Source organism: Diabrotica virgifera, chromosome 5, assembly GCF_917563875.1.
Source record: "Diabrotica virgifera virgifera chromosome 5, PGI_DIABVI_V3a".
Taxonomy (NCBI): Eukaryota; Metazoa; Arthropoda; class Insecta; order Coleoptera; family Chrysomelidae; genus Diabrotica; species Diabrotica virgifera.
In genome coordinates this window covers 18,961,841-18,980,924 of record NC_065447.1, presented here as the reverse complement: position 1 = coordinate 18,980,924, position 19,084 = coordinate 18,961,841, and the positions used below count along the sequence as shown (strand labels likewise).

Below are 19,084 nucleotides of genomic sequence, written 5' to 3'. Positions count from 1 at the left end.
CGCCAGGGCATCAACTGCACACGGGCGCTACATGGGCTAGAGCCACCTCTGGTAGCTGATGGCTCTTTGGACATTTTGGGCATAAGATAAGATTAAAATAAAACTGGTAATAATATAGGACATCCTTAGAAAACGTAGGTTACAGATCTAAACTGAGCAGGTCAGGTTAACTGATCCGAGCTTGTAACGTGGTCGTTGCGTTTGTTGCTCCAGGTAACAAAAATTCAGCCGAAGACAGAATGTTCGCTTTTTTAGGACATTTATTTTACTTAATTACTACTCGTTCATTTCGTTAATAAAATATATTTATAACCTACGTATCGAACATTAGGTTCAGATTGATGTGACGATATCTGGTACATGAATGAATACTACCGACGATCGCGTGGATTTAGGAATTACATTTATTAATATGAAACGGACATATAAGGAGAGGAAATCTCGCTCAGCTCGCCAGCGGAAAAGACATGTAGGGAAATACGATCAACGCTCGTAAAATGATAGGTAAAAGGAAAACCGTCGGATTCGTTCAACACACCAAAACGACGGCAGAAAATGGTCGGGATAACTCACCTCTTATACCTCGTTGTTGTTTATTATTCTTCGATCAACGCTCCAAGAATAATAATCAACTAGGCTTTTCGTTCCGACTTTTATATCGTCCGAGACGGTACAAAAACACGTTTTACTTAATTCATTGGCGTACTCTAGACGATAAAATTATATTATCGTCACTAACTTAATCCGTCAAACATGGACTTAAATAAAAATAGCTATAATATTAAAATGTTTATCATCATTATCAAGACAGTAATAAGTAAATTATAAATAACAAACTAGATCACCAAGATCGTGTCTCATCCAGATTCGTATAAGATAAATTCTCAGGAAAATTTCACACACCAACATTTAACTCATTTAAAAATGTGTCTTACAAGCCTCAACAACCTTGGGACAATGCAATTTAGCAAAATGCAAATATGCTGGGTTTTTATTAAGAGGTATTCTTTCACCCTCACTTAGCTGGTTCCATGTATGCAATACGTAACTATTTTTGGTAGAATCAATAACTTCATTAAAATTCTCTTCCTTAAAATATTTATCCCAGAGCCAGTAAGGTATGGGGTAAAATGTCTCCATTGGATACATTTTAAGTCCAGTACAATTTTTCGTTAGCATTTCGGATGCTATTGTGACATTACAGCTTTCCATCATTACTCTAAAACAAAAAAATATCTTAATTTCTTTTTAATGGGCTACATCAACGCGCGGAAAGCGCGTTCCAAGATTGAAGCTTTAATTTTGAATATTTGTCGAGTTATTTGGCACATATACAGGGTGTTTGGTAAAGAATGGGCCATAGCTCAACCTTAGATTCCTGAGCTTAAAATAGGTCGATTTAAGTTAACTTACCTTAGTACAAAAGTTGATAACCAAAATACAGGGTGTCAAAGTTTAACTTTTATTTTATTTATTTTTGAATATTTCCTGACAGGCATGGAAGAACAACACGAAATTTGGTAAGTGCTGCTGGTATTGTACAATATACTAAATTACATATGTTAAACAAACATTTCTGGCTACTACCAGAGGCGTACGACGGGAGAACGTGAATGGTTGACCCCAAATTCTACGCCACTGGCGGAATTGATATTTTAGTGCAATTTTTTGATTCTCCAATACTTTCTACGTAAAAAATATACTCTTCATTCGTAACGATAAAGCCATTAGTTTTCGAGATATTTGAAGCTAAAAACGAAGGAGCATAATACATTAATCAAAATAAGTGTGCCTTTTCATTTTTAACTTCAAATATCTCGAAAACTCATGACTTTCTCGTTACGAATGAAGAGTGTATTATTTGCATAGAAAGTATTGGAGAATCTAAAAATTATGTATCCAGATCTGGTAGTAGCCGGAAACGATTATTCAACATAATTTAGTAGGGTGTACAGTGCCTACACTTTCTGCCAAGTATCACACGGATATGTCAAATTATTTTACAGTATTCTTTTTTTTTTAAACAATTTATTCTTTATTTAAAACTTTAAGAACTACGTGTGCCCGATACTATAAAACTATTTGATATATACTTATGGTACTGTGTAGGTACTGTACATCCTACTAAATGATGTTAAATAATCGTTTGTGGTTAATACCAGAGGCGTACGACAGGGGAAAGTGAATGGTTGACCCTTCCCAGATTCTACGCCATTGATGAAACTGCCATTTTAGCATAATTTTTAGATTCTCCAATACTTTCTATGCAAATAATATACTCTTCATTCGTAACGAGAAAGTCATGAGTTTTCGAGATATTTGAAGTTAAAAATGAAAAGGCACACTTATTTTGATTAATGTATTACGCTTCTTTGTTTTTAGCTTCAAATATCTCGAAAACTCATGACTTTATCGTTACGAATGAAGAGTATATTAATTGAAAAGAAAGTATTGGAGAATCTAAAAATTATGCTAAAAGGGCAGTCTCATCAGTGGCGTAGAATGTGGGAAGGGTCAACCATTCACTTTCCCCTGTCGTACGCCTCTGGTAGTAATCAGAAACGTTTGTTTAACATAATTTAGTGGATTGTACAATACCAGCCCCACTTACCAAATTTCGTGTTGTCCCATGCGTGTCAGGAAATATTCAAAAATGAATAAAACAAAAGTTTAACTTTGACACCCTGTATTTAGGTTGTTATCAACTTTTGTACTAAAATAAGTTAGCTTATATCGACCTCTTTTAAGCTCAGAAATCTAAGGTTAAGCTATGGCCCATTCTTTACCAAACACCCTGTATACTTACGTAATATATTGTTCGTCCGCTATAACTTTTCCCATGCGTCACGACTTATTTTCAAAATAATTAAGTCAAAACATAAAGTGAAACGTACGCCGAGGTGTGTAGTAAACAGTGATGAGCGCGCTAATAACCGGCAAAATAGCGGAAAAGATGGAAAACATAATACATTGCGAAAACAAAAAAGAGATGAAACTAGTGGAGGTGGAAATGATCGTTATAAACGTATAAATTAACAATACATTACATAGTTTCCCACCTTTAGACGTCTGTGACAGGAGTATTTTATAAAATTCTACTGTCACAGTCACAGTTGTCATACTCCTCTGATACGTCTATAGGTGGGAAACTATGTAATTTAATGTTAATTTATACGTTTATAACGATCATTTCTACCTCCACTAGTTTCATCTCTTTTTGTTTCGCAATGTATTATGTTTTTCATCTTTTGAGCTATTTTGCCGGTTATTAGCGCGCTCATCACTGAATAGTATACAGTATACAAAATGTATACCTATAGGTACACATCGACGTTCGTTTCACTTTATGTTTTGACTTAATTTGTTTGAAAATGAATCTTGACGCATAGGAAAAGTTATAGCGGACGAACAATATCAGGCTATCCAGAAAGTACGTTACGTTTTGCAATGAAAAAAAAAAGAGGTAGGTAAAAGAAAAATATTCAATTTTATACATTTTAAAGACACACTTAAATACTATTTTTCTACATATCTCCCAACAGATTCAGGCACTTATCCATAGCGGTGAACAAGCTTTGAAATAAAATTGTCACAAAATTGGCAAAATGTCTGCTGCCTGAGAATTCAAGCAGGTGTTCAACCCTGTCCCGTAGCTCCACATCGTCATAAAAGCGCTGCACTTCAAGCCAGATCTTCATTGCTTGAAACAGGCGGTAGTTACTAGGTGCAAGATCTGGACTATGTGGCGGATGAGGAAACACCTTCCACTTGAATAGAAGAGACAAGTTTATCAGTCACAATGCTTAACCATCCAATTCTTTCTTCTTAGTGCACATTGGTTCGGCCATTTTTGAATTTAATGTATCATTGACGCATTCCACCTTCAGTGATCATATTGTTCCTATAAACAGCACAAATTTCGCGATAAATTTCAATTGGTTTGTTGTTTTTAGCCAAGAAGAACCGTATTATCCAACCTCACAACTGGCGGGGTTTTCGATTGTGGCACACATTTTCAACAGCTGTTGTAAAATAACTAGAACATACAGTGAATTCGCTCTAGTACAGCTGGACATCTACTGGACGGAGGAATGCCACGATGCTATACTATATTCCGCAAAAAAACTATACAACCATCTCCCTTTACAACTTAAATCTGCAACATCCTTTCTCAGGTTCCGTAAAATGACAAAAGCTCATTTATCTAAAAGACCATATTATTCAGTAGAAGAGTTTCTTAATGACTAACTAAGAAATCACAGTAATGTACAAGTAACTAAAGTGTATTTATCTATATTTGGGTGTCACATACAGCAGCTTAAACTTATTAGTTCCTTTGTTTGTGTTTTATTATATTATGTTGTAGGTTCAATTTTGCAATTTATAGTAATTTTGCAATATATTGGTTTTTGTTTTTTTACTTCACTTTTTTTTAACTTGTTTATATATTTTTTTTTATTGACGATTTATCTAATTTTATAAAATTGTATTTGTTATTGTTATTGTTATGTATATCTTTTTCGTGAATCTATGTTAAGCTTTGTCCATAAAATTGTATAATTTTCAGTGACAATAAAGCATATTTCTATTCTATGCTAAGATAACCGCGCTAGCCCCGCCCCTAGCGACTACAGATCAAAACGTAACGAAGTTTCTGGATACCCTCTCGAGTATGATAGTATGTATTGTAATGTAGTTTTATACGTCCACCATCACTTGTTAGAAGAAGAAATTGTTACTAAGTGTTGGATTAAGGAATAATTTTTAATATTGAGGTTAAGAATTTAGGATTTGATACAGTGAAAAATATAATAATTTTCTACTTACGAAGTAACTATACCTGGTCCATTTCTTCCCCATTTTCTACCGTAGAAGTTATGTTTTAGTTTATTCACGCACTTCTCAGCCAGACTATGTCCGAAACCATCCGCCTCAAAGCTAACAACTCCTGCTGCTACTTGTTTCTTAGTCTGTAGACCTGCATAATTCAATGGTAGATCCTGTAAGGATTTTATCACTACCACATCCAAATCTAAATAAATACCACCATATTTCCAGAGTGTTAGATACCTGTAAAACATTTTTCATTATCTAATCTTATACAAGGTGTCCCAAAAGTAGCGAAACGGTCGAACATTTCGAGAAATGAACATCGGATCGAAAAGCTGAAAAATACGTGTTCAATGATTTTCAAAAATCTATCAAATAACACTAAACACGACCCTATCTCCACCCCCTGGAAATGAGGTGGGGGGTAACTTTAAAATTTTAAATATAAACCTCCATTTTTTATTGCAGATTTAGATTCCTTACGTAAAAGTAAGTAACTTTTATTAACGACATTTTTTCGAATTATGGATAGATGGCGTTATAATCGGTAAAAACCATTTATCGTCATACCATAGGTAAATTACAGAAACGGTCTAATATCTCAAGAAATACACTTCAAAATGAAAAACCAAAAAACATGTTTTTAATATTTTTCAAAAACCTTTCGAACGACCTCAAACACGACCCCCGACTCCACACCCTGGAGGTGAGAGTGGGGGTAACTTAAAAAAATTAAATAGGAACCCCCATTTTTATTGCAGATTTGGATTTCTCATAAAAAAATAAGTAACATTTATTCGAAACATTTTTAAGAATTGTTGATAGATGGCGTTATAATCGGAAAAATGCGATTTATTAGCGCCATCTATCAACAATTCTAAAAAATGTTTCGAATAAATGTTACTTATTTTTTTATAAGAAATCCAAATATGCAATAGAAAATGGGGGTTCATATTTAATATTTTAAAGTTACCCCCACCCCCACGTTCCGCTACTTTTGGGACACCCTTTATAATCCTAATGTGAAAAGTCGCGCAGTCTGTCCGGCACGGTTTTGATATGTAAACATTGAATGACGTTTAATAAACGGTATTTTATTTTGTTATAACGGCTCCAGAATGACTGAATTGAATTAGCTAATTTCAAAAGCTATTTGAATTTTCAATTTAAAGAAAATACTAAAAACAACAATGTTATTGTCATATACACACAGTTATATTATACTCCTTTAGAGTTACGTCACTAAAACGCGGCTAACTTCTTGTCTTTTTACTTTTTTACGTTTCTCGTGAAATTTATGCTTTTGACACTTTGATTGATCTAAACGTGGTATAATATTTAGAATTGTTTCATTAAATTTACAATTAATAAAAAGTGTTACATTAATGCAAAAACTTGAATTTTCAATCAATCCAGTCCTGCTCGAGTTATAAAATAAAAAAGTACAAAAAAATAAGAGTCCGAAAAAATGGAGGGTATCAGATAATATTGGAGGGTGCCAGAAAAAATTGAGGGAATCAGAAAAAATGGAGGGTGTCAGAAAAAAATTGGAAGGAGATACGATATAGTTATTTTCCTAACAAGTGCAGAAAGTCATACTTTTCCGCATGCGACTGCAGTTTGCTGAACGACGCGAAGCGGGAGTTCGGCAAGCAGTCGAGTGCGGAAAAGAGACTTTCTAGCTAGGACATCTAATAAACTATAATAGTGCTGATTTTGGCTAAGTTTTTGCGTTTTGCGTACCCCCCCAAAAATATTAATATGTATCACCAGTGGTACATGTACCACAAATTGAGAATCGCTGGTCTAGGTGAAGCATAGAAATTGTGCTATGAGTGGAAAAGGAAAACTGGTGTTACGCAGCTCTCCCCTATATCTCAATTAATCAGCATTTATCTTCCTGCAAGATTCACTTCTTGTTCTTCATGTGCCATCTCCTTTAAGAAGGTTTAAATTCGCACTTTCGATACCGCTGCTTTAAAGATATCAGCAGAAGCGCAGTTAAACCTAGCTATCAAATTGTTTAACTAGGAGATGCGCCTTCTTCCACGACCCTTTTACACTGTATTCTTCCTTGTTTTATTAAATGCAACAAGTTGTACCGCTCGCCCCTCATGACATATCCCATATATTGCAGTTTTCTACCTTTAATTGTATTTAAAACCTCTCTTTATAATCCCATTCTTCTCAAGACCTCGACATTCGTGACTATATTCACCCAACTTATTCTTAATATCCTCCTGCAGGCCCATACTTCGAATGCTTCTAATCTGTCCGAAACATATTCTTTAATGTCCAAGCCTCCAACCCATAAAATAATACGGAGAACACGTAGCATTTCAGAAGTCTTATCTTTAAATAAATTGTAATATCCCTTTCACAGAATATTTTTTTACTTAAGATTCACTATTGTAACGCTAATTGTGACGCAGAGAGCCACGGTGAAATTAGATCCAGAATAGAGCAGGCCAGAGCTAATTTTAGAAGGATGTTCAAGGTATTATGTAACAGAGACCAAACATTTCCACTGAGGATCCGTCTATTCGCTGCTACGTGTTCACTGCTCGGTCTTACTTTATGGTTTCGAGCCTTTGACTGTGAATAAAATTGATTTAAATCGCCTTGAGGCTTTCGAAATGTGGTGTTATAGAAGAATTTGAAAAGTTTTTTGGGCGGAGAAGACTCGAAACTCCATAATAGCAGAACGTCGGAGCAATACTATGCTGATTATAAAAAAGCATTAAGAAGAGAAAGCTTGAGTATTTAGGACATGTGATGAGAGGTCCCAAATATAGTTTTCTACAAAATAGTATGCAAGAGAAAATAGCAGGCAAACGCAGTCCAGGACGAAGAAGGACTTCTAGTGCGGCAGATTCGTGCAAATATTATAAGAATTGTGCATTTAATAATTTAATGATAGAAGCATATAATTTGGACCACATATACTACACGTATAAAGGTTCAAAATTAGATAGGAGGACATCTCAGATTTTGCCTTTTACAAAAATGGCGGGAATTCAAAATGGCGATATAACTAAAGAGTTCAAAATATTTCCAAAAAATATTTTTACGCCCTTTTCAACGCCGGCATCACCTTTTTGAAAAATTAATATATACAGGGTGAAAGAATTGAAAAAGAAACAACATATTCTTACATAAAAAAAAAACAGAAAATCTGGTAAACCGATTATTCCGGTTCAAGACCTCAATATTATTAATCAAAAAAAGAACCTATTTACCAAATTTGGTTGAAATCTGACATCTCGTTCAAAAGTTATCGTGCTATTAGTCACATATGTATAGTCGCCATTTTGAATGCCCGCCATTTTTGTAAAAGGAACAAAAACTGAGATTACCTCGTATCTAAATTTGAACCTCTATGGTAGGGGAATCCAAGCGGGGATTTTTGCAGTTACTCGAGCGCGTCAGATTATCATATGGAGAGAAACCTGGTACCCTGCAGATGTACCTCTACCATATATTGGCTCTTAACACAGGGGAGTTCGTTAAGGGGGGCTCGAAAAAAAAATCTATCCTTAAAAAAACTCGAAATTGTCAGATTAAGATAAGGTAAGTTAAATACATACAAAAGAGTGTATATTTTAAAAATCAGACGATTTGAGCAGGGCGTAAGGAAATGGGTGAGTCCCAAATTTTCACAAGAAAAAAAAAACGAATATTTCGCAAAATGAATGACAGATCGAAAAACTAAAAAATAAGTGCTCAATATTTTTTAAAAATTTATCGAATGATACCAAACACGACTTCCCACGGAGAGGGGTGGGGGTAAATTTAATATTTTAAATACGAATCCCGCGATATTTCGCGAAATGAACATCAGATCGAAAAACTGTAAAATACACTTATTTAATATTTTTAAAAAATCTATCGAATGGCACCAAACGCTACCACTCACGGAGGTGGGGTGGGGGGTTACTTTAAAATCTTAAATAGGAGCACCCATTTTTTATTGCAGATTTGGATTCCTTACGAAAAATAAGTAACTTTTATTCGAAACATTTTTTCGAATTATGCATAGATGGAGTTAAAATCGGAAAAAACGATTGTTGGAAATGGAAAATTAAATAAAAAAATGGCAAGCGCCCACCAAAATGGAAAATGTTACTTAACTTTTTTTGGTTTTAGGACCTACTCTTCACAACCCAATAGATCTCCAAAGCGCTCGAGTGACTGCACATTTAGCATACTTTGCTCCCCTACCACTATATGTGTAGTATATGTGGTCCAAATTATATGCTTCTACCATTAAATGCACAATAATTCTTATATTTGCACGAATCTTCCGCATATGGGTACATGTGAAGATACGTTTTGCACTTAATAAATGGTAAATTAACATAACTAAAAAGTTATAAATATTTCCTAAAACATATTTTTACGCTCTTTTTAATGGCCGTATTAACTATTTGAAAAATTAATACATACAGTGTGAAATAATTGAAAAAAAACAACATATTTTTACATAAAAACAAGGAAAAACACAACTTCTGGTAAACCGATTCTTCCGGTTCAAGACCTCGATCTTATACATCAAAAAAAGAACCTATACACCAAATTTGGTTGAAATCCGAAGTCTCGTTCAAAAGTTATCGTGCTATTAGTCACATATGTATAGTCGCCATTTTGAATCCCCGGCATTTTTGTAAAAGGCAAAATCTGAGATGTCCTATCAAATATTGAACCTTTATACGTGTAGTATATGTGGTCCAAATTATATGCTTCTATCATTAAACTCCATCTTTAATTCTATGGATGCGAAACATGACAACTTTACCAAATCCCTGGAGCGACGCCTACTTGCATTGAAACTTTTGGAGAAGGTTGGCTAGAAAGCAAGGCTTGAAAGAATGGAAAATGACCAAATCAGAAATATATTGGGAGTCAAGTCAACCATCATAGACGAAACTCAAAGGAGACAACTGATCTGTTTTGGTCATGTAGAGAGAATGAACGACGAGAGGCTGCCGAAAAAATTTTTAAAAGGGACGCCAAGGGAAAGAAGGAAGAGAGGAAGGCCAAAACAATCCTGGCTAGGCGGAATTCAGAAGTAGGGATGGCGGTTTTTGACAAAACACCGGTTTTCGGTTATACCGGTTTTTTTGCTTACGGTTTAACCTGGCGGTTATAACCGGCCAAAACAAACGGTTTTTGGAAAAACCGGTTTTCGGTTTTTTTAATCCAATAGGTTACAAAGTTACATTTACAATACACTTTAGTTTGCGATACTCCATTCGACTCGATATCAATATGATCAAGATTAGTACTATCGAAAGAACATGTATTATTTACTTTTAACACGTTTGTATGTTTGTAGAATAGGTACATTTTAACTCATTTAATACTTCCTGTATGAGTGTATCGTTTTGAAAACGTAGCGAAATTCTTGGAGATTCGTATTCGTAATCAGTAATTCGATATTCATAGTCAGAGCATTATTTTTGGTAATCAGAAAAAGTCATTCACCCACTTTCAATGTCAAGAGTTAAGTGTGAAAAATTGATGATGTTTGCGTCTATTTCAACCAGATCACTTCTTATGTAAATATTATGATTACAAATACCTTTTCAAGGAAATATTATAATAAAACTTAATAATTGTTTCTGGCTGATGTGAGATGGCACTTTCAGTTTGCTTCCGTATTTTATAAAATAAAATAAAATTTGAAAAATGGTTTTGTTTGGAATAATTACTTGAGAATAATAATTATGATTGTGATCCAACATAATACCTAACCTAATCCTAAACACCGTAAAAACCTAATAACCGGTTTTTGCTTTAAAAAGAAAAAACCGGTTATAACCGGGACAAAAAAACAACCGGTAAAACCGGTTATTGCGAAATAAAAAAACCGGTTTTAGGTTTAAACCGGTAGGTTTTTCCCATCCCTATTCAGAAGGCATTGTCGGAAAGGAATCTTCACCGTGGCGAATGGAACGACCGACGAAGCTGGAAACTGGGAACCGGAAGCCGAAGAACGCTATAAATAACCGGGATAATAATAATAATAGAAATTATTGTAATATCTTACCTCAATACGTCACTTGCATGTGACACAGCATACTTAGAGTTCTCAATCTCTCCGGAAGTCCACAATGTCTCCAGTGGCGTACCTTTAACGTAGTTTCCGTAATTCAAATGTAAAATACGAACATTTTTATAACTTAATAAACTTTTTAAAAAATGATCTGATTCATTTCCTTCAAATCTAAATATCCCTGGCGAGGCATACAGTAAATATACATCCAGATCTGGATTCATTTTGGCTGCGCTTTCCACAGCACAGGCTTGTCGTGAATTAATGACTATTTTGCCGTGCTCAAATGAGTTGCATGATGTTTCATGGAAAAATATAGATTTTCCTGGTCTTGGATTAAAGTGTAAGATATTAGGTAGAGATTCTACGTTTTCTCGATAGCAATGAATACGTGTCTTTAGAAGGGACTCAAATTGTTTAACAAAAAAAGTGCTGATATTGCTGAAAGTAACTATCATAATGCTAGCTTCTAGCAATACTACAACTAGTATCCTGCGTAGTAGCATTCTAAGTAATATTCCACATTAACTTCTCTAGATATCTACAATTAAAAAGAACAATTTATAAGTATACAGTGTATCAATTTGAAGAAGTACCGCCCTCTATAAATTGGTCCCTATAGATAATCTAATAATATGTAAAAACACGTCAAATTTCTTTGTGAGGGGGACATTTTGTAGACCAGTTTTCAACTAAATTATATCAACCATCTAGCGGGGGCGGACACAACCCACAAAATCTTTAATGAGAAAGGGGGTTGAGTGATGTCTCATTTTAAAGGTCGATCAAAAATCTTTTCAAAAATAACACATACATTATGGTCCAAGAGCTGTAAGACATTTTTGAGTAGGTATTTTAGGCAACCTGAAAATTTTTCAGGTGACTCTTCCATGATAGCCTAATACAAAATGCCGGTCTGGCTGGAGGGTAGCGGTTATTTTCCCCAAAAATCCCCCCAAAGTTAAAAAAAGGGTAAAAATTGTTATTACAAAAAATATCATTGACTTGACTTTAAAGTAAATTTAAATATTCAAATATAAAGAAAATAAACAAGCCAGACCATTTGAGGGCGATATTAACTCTGCAAGATACTTGCATGGGCGTCCCAGGATTATTTTCAAGGGATGCATCTGAACTTCAGAAGATTTCATCTGAATCTGTACATACTACATATTAACGAGTATAAAATATACAACTATACATACATAACTATGTATATTCCTTCCGAACAGGGAGGTGCAATTTTTATTTTTACAGGGTATTTGTTAATATTAAAAATAAATATTCTAAAAAGACAGGTTTTTAGTGAATTTTTCCAACTGCCATGTCATCAAACAAATTACGCGTGCATAAAAATGAAAAGCGCTATAGGTAAGCAGCAGTGTGAGAAAGGGCGTATACCGATAGCTGTTTGCGTCCTCTGTTCTAGCGGAGCGAGTCCGTTCGCTCGAGAAAAATCACGTGACCTGGTAATATCCATGTTGTTGTGCCTCGAAACGTTAGAGTAATTATTATATATTAAAGTTTTTTAAGTAACTTTTTCTTAATTAAAGGAAAATAGTACGTACTATACAATAGATTTTGCAAATATGACAGAAAAGACAAATTTATTATTATAAATATATAGGTAGAAAAGTATAAAACTTTAAGCTAAATAAATTCCGTGTCCGAATCTTGTACTTCTTCTTCAAACTCCTCATCTAAGCTTAAATATTCATTCTCTTCTTCTTCGTCAGACTCGTCAGTCGAAGCCTGCACAATCACGGGCGCATCTGAAGAAAGACTTGCCATTGTTGAGATGTGGTGTTATCGAATAATGTAAAAAAAAATCATGGACACAACACGTAGTAAACACGGAAACATTAAGAAAGCTGAAAAAGGAAAAGTAATACTCAACACTATGAAGGAAAAAAATAAGCTGCTTTGGTCATATACTAAGAAATAAAAAACCTGATGTGATTGGTTTTTGTAAGAAAAATTATTAAGTATTGGTTATATAAGTAAGAATACGTAGCAACTCAATTAATTAATCACTAATTAATTTTTAATTAACTCTAAATACATATTACAACTATTTACAGATCAGGTAGAAGAGGAATCTGAGTCTCGAGGGGAGTCTGACGAGGAAAAAGGGAATGAATATTTAAGCTCAGATGAGGAGTTTGAAGAAGAAGTATAAGATTCAGACACAGAATTAATTTAGTTTATAGTTTTATACTTTTCTACCTATATATTTATAATAATAAATTTGTCTTTTTCTATCATATTTGCAAAATATATTGTATAGTCCGTATTATTTTCCTTTAATTAAAAAAAAGTTACTTACAACAACATGGGTATCGCCAGATCACGTGATTTTTCTCGAGCGAACGGACTCGCTCAGTTACAACAGAGGACGCAAACAGCTATGGGTATAAGCTCTTTCTCACACTGGTGCTTACCTATAGCGCTTTTTATTTATATGCACGCGTAATTTGTTTGATCACATGGCAGTTGGAAATTTCACCAAAAAAAACCTGTCTTTTTTAGAATATTTATTTTTAATATTAAAAAATACCCTGTCAAAATAACAATTGCAACTCCCTGTCAGGAAGGAATGTACATAACGTGTGATCCAAAATTATTGTCACCATAGGTGGCTCTGAACGACAGAGATAGCTATACAGTGCATGTCTATTATTAATTCAGATATACTTTCCATTTTACGTCAACTTTGACAGATACTTGTCAGTGTACGTACGTCAACTTAAAAAACACTAATTGAACATAAAAAGTAGCAGAGGAAGCAAAATTTTAACTTTATACGAATTGAAAAGTTTTGAGATTGGGTATCTTTTCAACGTGCTTTCAATCTTTATTCTTTGTTTGGAATAGTGATCATAACAACACTGAATATAGCCGCAGTTGGCCGTGACGTCACACTCCGGCGATCTTTCAGATTAAAGCGAGACATACGTAATGTTTTGCACGGATAGCTTTGATACCAATAATTGTGGATCGCTCCATGATCGCTCGTTAGCTATGCATGTATAGTTGTATATTTTATAGACAGAATCATCATTACAACAGTATACAGCCAAATTTAAACATTCCTCACCATGTTAGGCAACCAACATTACATATATCTATAACATTTACATTAAAATCCGCTTTATTTACCATCCAATCTCTCCACTTCAGGTCATTTATTGTTTACATATAGTATAAATCTCATTCTATTACACCAAATTAAACTTTCACCTTTAAATTTAACAATCGATGACGTCAAGCTTCTAACCATGACTTATACCGATCTTATTTCCAACAAACCTAAAGTTTTTTCTGGATTAGAGAGTTGCTATTTAGACTTTACAATAGATTCTCAACTTATTTTCTAAACATTTTTAATTATATTTTCAATCAGCTTTTACCTACCTTTACATTTTATTAAAATCCAAAAAATTAAAACTACACTTTTTGAAGTTCGTAACCAAAAATTGACTTTACCTTGTCTTGTCATTTCACTCTTTGTCATTCCTTTTCATTTTACATCAGTTGGTCGGTGCTAATTCAAATGGCAAGTACCTAGTTTTTTCGAGCAGGGAAGCATGTTGCTCTTTAGGCACATACATATTTTAATCTAGTAACATCGACTTGTAGTCATAATATTTTATCATAAGGTACAATGTAAGCCATATATTTTGAAGTTACCACCTTCATTGGTGTGCTAGTTACAACTACTTTGCGGAATGTAAGTATTCTCCACATAATTTTCTCATTAACAGTCACAATTTTAACCTTTTTGCCTTAATCTAACGTGGAAATACTTCATTCCAGGCACTGAAGATGTTCTGTTCAGAACGAAAACGTTTTGCAATCCATGTGGATGACTTTTAGAAGTTTTAAATAAACTATTTTATACCAAAATACAATTTGAAGTTTTTACTTCTGTATAGGTTTTTTAAACTATGGTATACAGCCAACTATTGGGATTTTTCCATTGATTGTATATTTTATACTCGTTAATAGTATGTACAGATTCAGATAAAATCTTCTGAAGTTTAGATGCATCCCCTGAAAATAATGCTGGGACGCCCATGCAAGTATCTTGCAGAGTTAAAATCGCCCTCAAATCACCTGGCCTGTTTATTTTCTTTATATTTGAATATTTAAATTTACTTTAAAGTCACGTCAATGATATTTTTTGTAATAACAATTTTTACCCTTTTTTAAGTTTGGGGGGGATTTTTGGGGAAAATAACCGCTACCCTCCAGCCAGACCGACATTTTTGTATTAGGCTATCATGAAAAAGTCACCTGAAAAATTTTTAGGTTACCTAAAATACATACTCAAAAATGTCTCACAGCTCTTATACTATTATATTTTTATTACTTTTTGAAAGATCAAGTGAAATCGTAAAGCTAATAAGTATCCAGTTCAAAACTCCAAAAGTTTTTTTTGAAGTAGGTATTGTAGTAAAACCGACAGGATATTAACCGATGAGTTCAGAACTTCAAAATTTTTTTGGGATATTGAGGCCAAGATTTTTTCAAACGTACTGAAAATAAATGTATGTAATATTTTTGAAAAGGTAGTTGAACGACCTTTAAAATGAGTTATCACTCAAACCCCCTTTCCATTAAAGACTTTGGTGGTTGCGTTCGCCCCCGCTGGAGGGTTGATGTAATTTAGTTAAAAACTGGTCTACAAAATGTCCCCCTCACAAATAAATTTGACGTGTTTTTTTCGTATTTTTGATTTTTTATCAAAATTTAGGGATCAAATTAATTTTTAAACCATTCGGTATTAATAAAAAACAACTTTTTTATATTATATTCTCTACCATAATGGACTTATCGACCAAGGTCGTACTAAAAACTCACTCTGTAAGTCCTAAAATTCATAACTTACAATATTTCTGGATTTGTCTTCAAAGTCGCCTCTTCTCGAAAAAATGAATTTTTCTATAATTTTGCCCCTCTCTCTATATTTAGCCGATGTAATATTTCTTATCTACCGTAGAAAAACTTAGGTAGAAAACTTAGAAATAGGTACTGCGGCCAACTTAAGTGGAACGCTATAAATTTTGTCCAATAGTTTTAACACTTTTGCTGAGCATGACGTTCATGAATGTCATAATAGGTTTGCATCTAACGAACACGACGTTTTGGAACGTCATTTGTATATTTAAACTATCATGTATGTAGGTATGACATTATTCACGAATTCTTTTTAAATTACTTACATCTCTTTAATACTCACATAAACTGAAACGATTAATTTAAGCTGCCAACAACACCATGCATGTGACCATGCATAGGTCTTTTCAACGCTTGTCGTTTGTTTCGAGCTTCTGTCATATGTCGTATATTAATATTATACAGGGATTATACGAGGGATGATATGACATATGACAGAAGCCCAAAAGCAATGAGAAGGGTTAAAAAGTCCTAAAAGTTTTTTCAAAAGTCTCTCGAATGATACCAAATAGGTTTGTATAACCGAATTACAGGGTGTTTTATTGATTTTGCTCATTTATTTCTGGACCCATAACTTTAGAACCACCTTGTGTATATTTTTTGATATTTATTACACATAGTATGTCATTTAGAATCCAAATCACCAAACTACTAATCACAAGAAAAATATAGGCCCGGAATACAAAAAATTATAAATTCATTGTGACCTTGAAACAACCCCCTGTATATTGAAATTTTTAAAATCCGTTTGCACATTTGAAAATAGCAAAAAACTGAATTAATAACTTTGCTTTAACTTTTGCGCACAAAATTTAATGACAATTTTGAAATTAAATATATTTAAAATTATTAAGAATTCTGAAATTAAAAAGCAACCACTTTTAATAATAAATTATTATAGTTAATAAATAAATACTCATTTTAAAAATAATCAATAATCATTTACTACATTGGAACGGCTCACTTACTTCTTCTTCTTGTAGTGCCTATCCGTTTCGGATGTTGGCGACCATCATGGCAATCTGTACTTTGCACACTGCTGCTCTGAAAATATTTGTAGTGGTTGTGTTGAACCACGTACGTAGATTTTTCAGCTACGAAATCCTTCGCCTTCCTGGTCCTCGCTTTCCCTCTACTTTTCCCTGTAAGACCAGTTGCAGCAGTCCATATCTTTCACTGTTCCTCATGATATGATCGAGGTATTCGATTTTGGCTGTTTTTATTCTGATTAACAGCTCTTTTTCTTTTTGCATTCTCAGCAAAACACCCTCATTAGTAATGTGGTCGGTATAAGATATCTTCAGGATTCGACGATAAAGCCACATCTCAAAAGCGTCAATTTTCTTGCAGGTGGCGTCTGTGAGAGTCCACGACTCAACTCCGTACAACAGTATAGGAAAGATATAACATCGTAGTAATCTGACTTTTATGGGTATCGACAAATCATGACATTTGAACAACTTTGACATTTTTTGAAATGCAGATCTTGCTTTCTCTATCCTACATTTGATTTCTATAGAATGGTCCCAATTTTCATTGACGTTCGTACCAAGGTAGGTATATGTTTTTACTCTTTCTATTTGTTGACCATTCACACTGATTCGTCCAAATTGCTGTTTGTTCTTAGAGATAATCATACATTTTGTTTTCTTAGTGTTTAGTGAAAGTCCGTATCTCTGACTGACCTCCGCGATTCTGTTCATTAACTCCTGCAGGGCTTCAGAACTGTCAGCGAATACCACAGTGTCATCTGCGTATCTTATGTTATTGATACATTCTCCGTTAATTCGAATTCCGGCCTCAACATCATCCACTGCTTCTTGAAAGATTTCCTCAGAGTAGATGTTAAACAGCAGTGGGGATAGTATACATCCCTGACGGACCCCACGTTTGATTTTGATATCGTCGGATTCTCCTGCCTCTGTCCGAATAGAGGATGTTTGATTCCAGTACAGATTGCTGATAATCCTTAAATCACAGGTGTTAATTCCAATATTGGTTAATATCTCCATCAGCTTGTCGTGCTTTACTGTATCGAACGCTTTATGGTAATCAATGAAACATGCATAACATGAAACACTGCATTTCGAAAACCAAACTGTGTTCGGCTGATTTTTTCTTCGCACAGTCTATATATCCTTTGATGTATAATTTTTAGAAATAGTTTTAAAATATGGCTCATTAAGCTAATGGTTCGGAAATCACTGCAGGATACGGACTTTATTTTCTTTGGTAAAGCAACAAACGTCGACTTCAACCATGTTTTTGGTATTACTCCGCTTAAATATATGTCGTTAAATATTTTGGTTAGGCGTTGAGTACCGACGGTGTTAAATAGTTTTATGAGTTCAGCATATGCATTGTCAGGTCCAGGAGCTTTGCCATCTTTTAGTTGTGATATTGCTCTTTCCACTTCATCTGATGTGATTGGTAAGTGGTCATCACATATGTAGGATGGAGGTTGCTCGGATCTAGTATCATCAAAGAGTTCCTGTATGTATTTTGTCCATATGCTGATTTCTTGATTTCTGTCTGTGATGATATTCCCCTGTTGGTCTCGCAATTTGCTAGCTGTGTTGGATTTCTGAAGACCAGCTGCCTGTTTCACGTTTATATGCATGTTTAACGTATCATATTTTTGCTCTAACGACTCTATCTCTTCACACTGTGATTTTAACCAATTTTCTTTGGCCTTTCTTATTTCAGTTTTTATTTGTCTCTGAATCGTGTTGTACATTATTTTGTTGTTTTTTGATTTTCTTCTTTCTTCCATAAGTTGTAGTATATTGTCGTTCATCCAACTTTTTCTCATCTCTTTCTTTTCTATTAGATGTTGTTCTCTGATGTTGTTAAAGGTTTCACATATATTTTGGAGTGATTCTTCGGCATTATATGTTTGCTCCATATTAATTAGCTTCTCTGAAAAAATCTGTGCGACTGTCTCTTTTGTTTTCTTATCTTTTAGTATTCTTATATCGCACTTTTTGTTGCAGTTCATTTTTGCAACCTTCTTGAATCTAAACCTAAATTTACCAACAACAGGAACATGATCTGATGTTACGTCAGCACCGGGGTAACCCATAACCGATAGGCATCCATTACGGAATCTCTTGTTCACCATTATATAGTCAATTTGATTCCGTATTACGTTTCCTGGTTGATCTTGCGGGAGACCCAGGTGTACAAGCGTCTTGGTGGTAGTTTGAAGAATGTGTTTAGTATTGCAAATTCTTCTTCTTC

The 19,084-nt window shown here is 34.1% G+C and overlaps 1 protein-coding gene across 1 annotated transcript in view; it reads right to left on the bottom strand.

The window, feature by feature from the left end:
- Nucleotides 1-776: 776 nt before the first annotated feature.
- The window catches only part of LOC114332530 (lactosylceramide 4-alpha-galactosyltransferase), a 107,199-nt gene continuing 88,891 nt past the window's right edge, over nucleotides 777-19,084 (bottom strand). Inside the window, exon 5 of the mRNA XM_028282346.2 lies at nucleotides 777-948. Within this exon, the coding sequence (XP_028138147.2) occupies nucleotides 919-948 (30 nt within the window). The 3' untranslated portion in view covers nucleotides 777-918. The remainder of the gene's footprint in view (nucleotides 949-19,084) is intronic.